At 35.3% G+C, this 9,032-nt stretch overlaps 1 protein-coding gene across 2 annotated transcripts; it reads right to left on the bottom strand.

Annotated features, from left to right (window-relative positions):
* Positions 1–3,043: 3,043 nt before the first annotated feature.
* LOC109857607 (polymerase delta-interacting protein 3-like) lies at positions 3,044–7,826 on the bottom strand. Of its 2 annotated transcripts, none has more exons than XM_020434091.1 (7): positions 7,569–7,826; positions 6,776–7,191; positions 6,489–6,703; positions 6,376–6,419; positions 6,068–6,287; positions 5,769–5,977; positions 3,044–3,704 (listed from the first exon to the last, which is right to left on the bottom strand). In XM_020434091.1, exons 1-7 carry the CDS (start codon positions 7,640–7,642, stop codon positions 3,626–3,628), a joined length of 1,257 nt encoding a protein of 418 aa, XP_020289680.1. In that variant the 5' UTR covers positions 7,643–7,826; the 3' UTR covers positions 3,044–3,625. The 2 variants fall into 2 exon arrangements, with proteins under 2 accessions (XP_020289680.1, XP_020289681.1); XM_020434092.1 differs by having other exon boundaries at positions 6,068–6,239.
* Positions 7,827–9,032: the final 1,206 nt, after the last annotated feature.

Here is a 9,032-nt window from a genome sequence, read left to right as displayed (position 1 = left end):
ATTATTTATATAATATTATAATAATATATATAATATATATAATAATAATAAATAAAAAATATTAAAAATATTAAAATATTAAAAAATATTTAAACTAGCATAACATTATTACAAATGCGTTTCAATCTCTGACTAGAGTCTTCTTCAGTCTTATACAAATACTAAAAATTTGAAAAGTATAATATGAACGTGCTGTCATTTTATGATTTTTTGTTCAACATTATTACCACACAAAACTAAGCGCTCCTACCTTATTGTTGATAATTAATCAGTTGATCTATTAAAGATAACGATCCTTGATAGACAAAATAGTTCGATTTTTACACAGTGAAATAAATAAATTGAATAAGATAGAACAGACAAGATTGGATAACACTGACACCACAAAAACACATGTTTGAATAAACGGCAAAAGATTCAATGTCGATAACACACACTAAACAGGAGACAACAGCTTTATACTCGAATCCCTCCCAGCAGCGTTACAAAAATAGAACCCCGATAAGAAAACATTTATGAAATTATGTGACAAAATCTTGTATGAAAATTTGTAATTTGCAATTATATATAGATATATTTTATGAAATGGAAAAATATTGTGATCTTTTATAAAAAAAAAAAATATTTGCAACCGTTTGCAAAATTAATTTTCAATTACTATTTCGGCAAAACAATATGACAAATCATCTTAGCAGTATATTTGCAAAATTAAATTGAAAAAAATGGAAAAAAAAATTTCAGCTATGCGATGTTTAAAACATGTAGAAATATAATTGCACATGAAGAAATCAAATTAATTCATGTATGTGCTTATAGAGATGTGCACAACGACTCCTAAATTATAATGTAGAAATATTGCACATTAATGCAGCAAAATCTTAAATCACGAATCAAAACAATTTTTATGAGATGCATGTAAACTGAGCATTTTCGATAATGCTTGTGTCGAATATTTTAGAATAATTAGTTACCGTTTTTTTCTTTTTTTTTTTTTTTTGATCACGTCTCAACCAGAATTCCGAGATCGTAGAAAGTGAGATTCTCCATCACTATTACTAATTATAACGAAAATTAAATTAATTTAGTAATTAGAATATAAATATTTTGTCTGAAAATGTTGCAAATATTGCAAAAAGGTTTTGCCGCATTACATTGCCACAAATATATTAAATTGTACAATTTTATACATTAAATAATTGAAATATTATATTTATACTCTAAATTGGACTTTTCTAATTAGTACAAAATTTTATTCTGACAAAACTGTTGCGTTATGACGAATCTTAGTGCAATCATTACGATTTTTTTTTGTCAATTTATAATGTCATTTTTGTGGAATGTTTTCACAATTTTTCTATTAGAGGAGGAATCGTTATGTTCAAAATTTTTGTACATTTCTAAAGTGGTTTGGTGCTACTAAGGAATCATCTCTGAGCAATCGTTTTCCGGCACCTCGGGCATCCAGAACACAAAGAGGGAACGGATTGCGATGTGTGTATGTATTAAAAAAGTCTGTGTCTGACTTGTCCCTCGACTGTTCTATTCTTTTTAGATTTTCGATGCTCTCAAGAGAGGACGGTTTTGTAAAGAATCCAGCCAGGTGGAATGTGGAATTTATTCTATAGCTAAAACTTCAAAAGAGAGAGAGAGAAAGAGAGAATACATTTGCTGGAAATAGAGACAAGCGGAATTATGGGCTTGTGTTGTGCAGTTTGAATCGTGAAAGAGACAAATGTATATTATTATTATTATTATTATTACTATTATTATCATTATTCTAAAAGTACGTTAATAAAATCGGCTGTTACGAACTAGTGCAGGGTGTATTGCAATATCAAACAATTTTATGTTATGGAACAAAACGTTTCGACTTTATTGTTGAAGTCTGATATTGCAATACACCCTGCACTGGTTCGTAACAGCCGATTTTATTAACGTACTTTTGGAATAACCATTTCGAACCGGAAGTCACACCTCAAGACATCTTTATTATTATTATTATTATTATTATTAATTGAAAGGGAGGAGATAGTGTATATATATTGTGTCCTGGACTTTGTATAGCGCCTTGATTGAAATAAATCTTCTCCTTTTTTCGTTATGTTGAAATTGCTTGTTTGGAAAATCACAAGCTGCACGCCAAGGAAAACAATTACATATAACGAAACAATTGTAAAACAGTATAGAAGAAAAAGGAAGACGACACGATATACAGAAGAACTTTTTTAAATAAGTAAGTTTTTAAGTACATTTCTTATATAAACTCTCTTGAAAACTTGAAAAAAAACCTTTTAAATACGTAGCAATGTTGAATCAATTATTTGGTTGATTTGTGCCCAATTACTTTATATCTAGATAAGTTCTTGATAACTTTATCTAAGAGATAAAATATATATCTTTTTGCACATCTTTATCTAGAGGATAGCTATCGGGAGGTGTGAAGAAATCGGCACTTGATGCATTTATGGCTTTTTGGACCATAAGAGCCAGTCTAAATCTTTACATGACATATACTCAGAACGTAGAAGAGGAAGTTGTGCAGTACATTACTACTACGCGATGCACGACCGTCTTTTCACAGTAGGCGTTGCCCATTTAGTGTCGGGCCCGTGTTCAGATGTTATAACTAAAACCGTTTTGTGTCTATAGAATGGACTAGCATCAGGATCCGCGAAGCCATAAGAGCACCAAATCAAAATTAAGATCGCCTTGTGGAAGAGAAATTAATTCGAATTTTACGCTCGAATTAATTTTTGGCTATTTTAGGAACTAATATATGCTGTTTATTAGTTCCTCTCATTCCGTTGCTACGGCGTACGAGCGCGCGAAAAAATGACACCTGTCATTTTGCACGTGGCTGCACGCTCATTCGCGGATTTTTATTTATTAAAACTTTTGTTAAAACTATTGCGAATCTCGCAAAATAATAAAGGACTTTTCGACTCAGAATAATCCCTTCTACCTGCTTACGAGCGGTGTTACGGCAATTACCAAACACGCTGTATAAGTTTAAGAAATTTATATCGTATCTCTAAAAGAAAACGTCATTCAAAAGTTTGTTTCATGAGTACACAGGAATTATTTTATTCGGACATAAATGTACAAGAAGCAATTTGCGCCTTGATTTATATGCAATTTCATTTTAATAAATGTAAATTTATTTCTAGGTTCCTTATATATTAAATCTTTCAGAAAGTCTGGCAAAAGACAAACCTAATTTGTTTTTATAATCGTGTACGTCTAGCGTAACTTATCATCACACCTAAAGAATACATTCTGGAATATAATAAAGTCGCAAGGAACTAATAGCGTAAAATATAAAGGGAAAAACGATTATTTAAAAATCGATGAAGAAATCCGCAAGTGTATTGTTTTAGTATTAATTGATTGTATAAACCGTACAGATTAAAGATAATAATAAGTGGTACAAGTTTATTACAATACATCTGCAGTTGAGAATTTGAATTTGCACGCAATTGTAAATGCGCAATTGTAAATTGTGTATTTTGTCATCTCCCGACCGCTTTCTTCTATCGTCATTATTTCATTACACTTGATTACACTGCGTTCCATTGCGTCCATTCCTTTACATTTCTCTCACTTTACCAAAAGAAGATACATACAATTAAGAAACATCGAATAATGCACGATGCACTGCTCCTAAACTCGGTTGTACGTAACTAGAGCTTACACTGCGCCTTGATCTGTCAAGAAAATATATATATATAATTTTTTTTTTTTTTTTTTTTTTGAGTTTGTTGTATTATTTTTGTTTTAACCTTTAGAGGGCCGGACTGATTCGCATACGGACCAGCAACAGACTTAGCAACTGCATGGCACATACAGGTTACATGTGCATAAATGTTCCGTGAAAAAAGTTTAAGATTTCAAAAATTGTCAGCCCTCTACAGATTAATTAATGTATTCTAATATAAGAGTTATTTACATTTTAAAGCTTTCTACAGCGACTTTGGATATTTTACGGTATAATCCACCCAAAGTTCAGGAATGACACTGCACATAATGATAGACTATTACATAAGAAACATGTATGTCAAGTTTGGATTGCGGCATATTGAATATACTGAAGATATGAGGAGCGAAATCATGTTTAAAAAAAGAGTTTTTCACGATTATTTCCGAAATTATTCACATTATAGAAAAAGTTTTCAAAAAATGTAGGATATTAACTTTTTCACAAAAAAGATTATAACCTTCAATTATATAACTTCAACCGGTTTTATGATAGAACGCTGAGAGCGAATACTGAGAGTTTTTCACGATCATCTCCACAATTAATCACATTATGAAAAGTTTTCAAACAAAAAATAGAGGAAATTAAATTTTCTACGAAAAAGGTTATAACCTTCATTCACGTAACTTCAACCGTTTTTATGGTAGAACGCTGAGAACGAGGTAAAGTTGTACATTAGCTACTCTGTTTTCTTTGATCTTTGTGGAACTTGGTATTTTTACGTATATAAATGAGCAATTTCGTGAATGGCGTTAGCATCCACAGATGGCGCTAGTATCCACAGATGGCGGTAATGTGCACATAAACCCCTAAAAGGGATTTTAGTGGGTATACCCCGCCAGGTGAGCTCTGGCCGAGGGGAGCTCCACACTACCCCATCCCTCGGTGGGGTGGGATGTGCGTAATGCATTTCCTCTGGATTAAAAAAAAAGGTTGGCACCGTGGGAGTTTTAGTGAGTGCAAGTCCTACATACCCTCGACCTTTTTCCAGGGATCGGGGAATGCGTAGGCATTTCCCCCACGTAAAAAAAAAAAAAATATATATACATATATATAGTGTAAAAAAACAAAGTATTTTTATGTTCGTGCTGTAAGTGTGTAGGCAGGGGGGCTGCGCCCCTCCCCTTGCGCCCCCCGGATAATCGTGAAAAATACGTAAAAATACTAAGTTCCACAAAATTAAAGAAGACAGAGTAGCTAATGTGCAACTTTACCTCGTTCTTAGCGTTCTACCATGAAAACGGTTGAAGTTACGTGAATGAAGGTTATAACCTTTTTTGTGGAAAATTTAATTTCCTCTATTTTTTGTTTGAAAACTTTTTTCATAATGTGATTAATTGTGGAGATGATCGTGAAAAACTCTCAGTATTTGCTCTCAGCGTTCTATCATAAAACCGGTTGAAGTTATATGATTGAAGATTAAAACCTTTTTTGTGAAAAATTTAATTTCCTACATTTTTTGTTTGAAAACTTTTTGTATAATGTAAATAATTTCGGATAATCGTGAAAAACTCTTTTTTTAAACATGATTTCGCTCCTCATATCTCCAGTATATTCAATATGCCGCAATCCGAACTTAATATACATGTTTCTTATGTAATAGTCTATCATTATGTGCAGTGTCACTCCTGAACTGTGGGTGGGTATCATACCGTAATAGCTACCGTAGTAGCCGCGACTTTTTGTTAGCAATCATAATAAGTACATTATTAGTTTTAAACGTTTTTACATGATTCAACGTATTATGGAATAACTAGAGAAAAATTATAAAAATGTGAAACACACAGAAATTGTAAAATAGAATTTTGACGAGCTGCCACACACAAACACTACGTGCGATAACGAACTTTGACATTTGTTCTTCTCAAGGTTAAAATTTGTTAAACAAGTTATGATAAAAATGTAATATTACTGTCGCTACATATATATCGCGTTTCGGATACTTCAATACTAATATCCAATACTTTGGATATTATCAATCGCTTCTCGTGCGCGTAATAAATTCGCTACTTACTCTGTAACAGATCGAACAGCTGGTCCAGTTGGATTATTTTTTGATCGTGGATTAACCAGAAGACATTTCATTGGATGACCATCCAATTGCCGATTGTGATAAGTCTCGACTGCTTTAGTCGCATCTTTCAACGTCTTGTAGATTACCTCAGCTGTTCCTGGTCGTACTAATCTCGACACGAGTAACTCTCCAACATCTTCAAATAACTCCTATAAAATGTAAAACGAAAAAAAAAACACTATTTGTTAATTCTTATTACAAAAGTGAAGGTACATTTTTTAATTTTATCGAAATTTTACCTTGATATCCTCTTGTGTAACGTTTGCTTGCAAATTGGATACAACAATTCTATAGCCTGGCGATTGAGGCGACGAACTGGAACTCGCTTTCGGCCGTGATACAGTGGGCGATAATTTTAATTTATTTACCGACGAGTCGAGACGCGATTTAACTCCTGCATCTCGAGGATTTCTGTAATCGTAATATTTAGAATCTGCTGCTTCTTCTACTACAATTGTTCTGTAAGAAAAGTTATGAGGTCGTTGTCTATTTATGTTAAATATTAGTTCTTAAGAATTCTGACATTTAATAAATGTCTCTGTTTTACCTTGACTTTGTGCCAAAGCTCCAATCTTCCTTGTAAGGAGGAGCCTTAAAATCAAAATAATTAAATTACAAAGAAGATATAGAGATCAGTTCATTATATAAAAATCAAATTACCATCATAGAGCGTGTAGTAAGTTTATATTCTCTCTGTCTGTCTCGTTCCCTTTCTATTTCAGATTTTCGAACTGGAATCCTGGCTGTGTTACTGCTTGCAGGTTTCACCCAGTTGTAAGTTGGATTAATACTGAACACAGGAAGTGGAGGCGGCGGCGTTGGTGCATACTCGTTATTAACCGTTCTTCGCAACGAAGAAGAATCCATTAAATAGTCTGAAGAAAAACATTCTGATTACAGACGTCTGAAAGTGCTTCCAAAATATATCCACTTTGACTACAACATACCATCTGTATGAGTATAATCCATACTCATGTCTGATAAATAATGAGAATCAGATATAGGAGGAGGTGGTGGTCTGTAGCCTGTTGTTCTGGATGGAGGTTGCATATAATTATTTGGCATATTTGAGGAAAATGTGTGTGACATTAATGGTGGCGCTTTATTCGTGGATAAGGAAATTCGATCGGTACGATTCAGTTTTGGAAATTGTGCATTTATCTTCTTATGCTGAGAAGCACGTATTTTGTCCAATTTGAGTCTTGCATCGCTCTGCTTTGCTATTTCCGCGAGCTTGTCCCTAGCGTCGGTCAGTTTCTCACGATTTTTCTCTATTATCTTAAACCGCGCATCTTTCATATGTCCACGTCCTCTAATCGAACCATTCGGGCGTATGCTCCTACCGATGCCTCTGTGCATTATTCTGCAATTAAAAACAAATTCACAAATTTCCCTTCACTTTCCTGACAAAACAAGATAATTGCAAGAAGATAAACACATGGTTTTTACATTTTGTTGAAAATTTTTAAAAAATGTCTTCATCATTTAAATTACACAACCAAAACAACACCGTGCATACGCACACCTATCCTGTATTTGAAAATTTATTCGAAAACATTACTGAAAAAAATTACTGTATACTGCAAATTTATAAAGTATATATTAATCCACATGCAAAATGACTAAATGTTCGGCGTGTGGGAGAATTTCTCTTGACCAAAAATGGGAGTAGAAAGGTTATAAAATTTACAATACGAGTTAACAAGGATTCGGCTGAACAATCGGTTGAATGCGACTTACCTTCCTCTGCCCCTCGTTCCGGAAAATTTCTTCTTTTTAATTATATCATCTAAACTTAGGCCCGCATCAGCCATACCGTAACAATTCGATTACACACGGACGCACAATTGAGACCAGCTACATTCTACAATCATTATTTCTGATTATTTCTGAGGTTACGGTTGCCGAACGACGGCCTCGCCGGAAACACTGATTGGTTGTCAATAAACGAATTTCTGGGAACGCTGGGTTACAATAACGGCTCTTGCACATCGAACGCGACGACGTTTAGAACGTTCGCCAACGCTCGCCAATCAAATAACTGTTTTTCGAAAAAAATAATTAAAAGTTACAAGCGTTGATTGGCTGACAACCATTTCGCTCTCATGCGAATTCGCACTAAAGTGCAACGTCGCTCGTTCGCACGTCGACGTTTCGTACCAACCTCACGAAATTTCCCACAAAAAAAATTAAAGAGAAAATCATTGGCAACACTGTCGCACCCGTTCCTTTCGAGAGAGCGAATGCGGTTATGAAAGTAATGACGTTTTTACTTCCAAGTTACGTCATTGGTACAGAAAAAAACTTAAAAATAATATCGAGTCGAGCGACGACATAGAAATAACGTTTTTTCTTGCTTGAGAACGAAATGGATTAATAACGTATCCGGACAAAAAGATGGGAGAGAAAGAGAGAGAGAGCGAGCGTGTATGTGCGTGCGCGAGCGAACAGAAGAGAGAAACAGAGAGAAGAATCGTGGGAATCGATCACAACGTCGAAACTGCTCCTACGCTCGTTGTGTTTCGGTATTGCAAATCGAAAGCAGTCAGAGCTTTCTCTTAACTCGAAAGTTTGTGTACGTATAAATTTGTGTTCGATACGATTTTGATCGGATTAGCTTTATTTATGCGGTTCGATTTTGCGATTCCGACGTCTCCGATTTGTTTCAACGCCGAACGCAAGCTCTCTTGGCGCGAAAAGTTTGCGGTCGTCGATGCGCGAGGCAAAGGGCGTCGATGAAAGAAGCGGGCAAAAGGGCGCGGGCAGAAAAGCGCGCACGATTGTCGTGGCTACGCAAAGTCGATAATGTTGGAAAAAAAAAAAAAAAAACACTCGACGAGCGACGGGTTTATATCCGCGTCGCGTGCTAACGATATCGATACGCGATCCGCCTATTGAAAATTTCTCCGAGAGAAAAGGCCCGTCTGCTGTACGTACGTACAAAAGTGCATGCGTGCGCCGCGCGAGTCAGCTTCTCTCGGAGGATTGAGAGAAGGAGAGATAGAAGAGACGGACGGAGACGTCCGTATGGACGGAAGAAGGGAGAGAGCGAGAGAACGACACACGGCGAAGGTACGTAGGACAAAGAGCGAGACGGATCGGAACACATCGGCGAGGCGCTCTCAGTCGTGGAGAGAAGCGGGACGAGAGAAACACAGAGTGCACGAACAGACTAGAACGGACGGATCGAGACGCGTCGCCGCC

This window comes from Pseudomyrmex gracilis, unplaced genomic scaffold, assembly GCF_002006095.1.
Source record: "Pseudomyrmex gracilis isolate BER0280 unplaced genomic scaffold, ASM200609v1 scaffold_166, whole genome shotgun sequence".
In the NCBI taxonomy this organism is placed as follows: Eukaryota; Metazoa; Arthropoda; class Insecta; order Hymenoptera; family Formicidae; genus Pseudomyrmex; species Pseudomyrmex gracilis.
The sequence above is the reverse complement of the archived record's forward strand: the minus strand, read 5'-3'. Positions and strand labels throughout refer to the sequence as shown.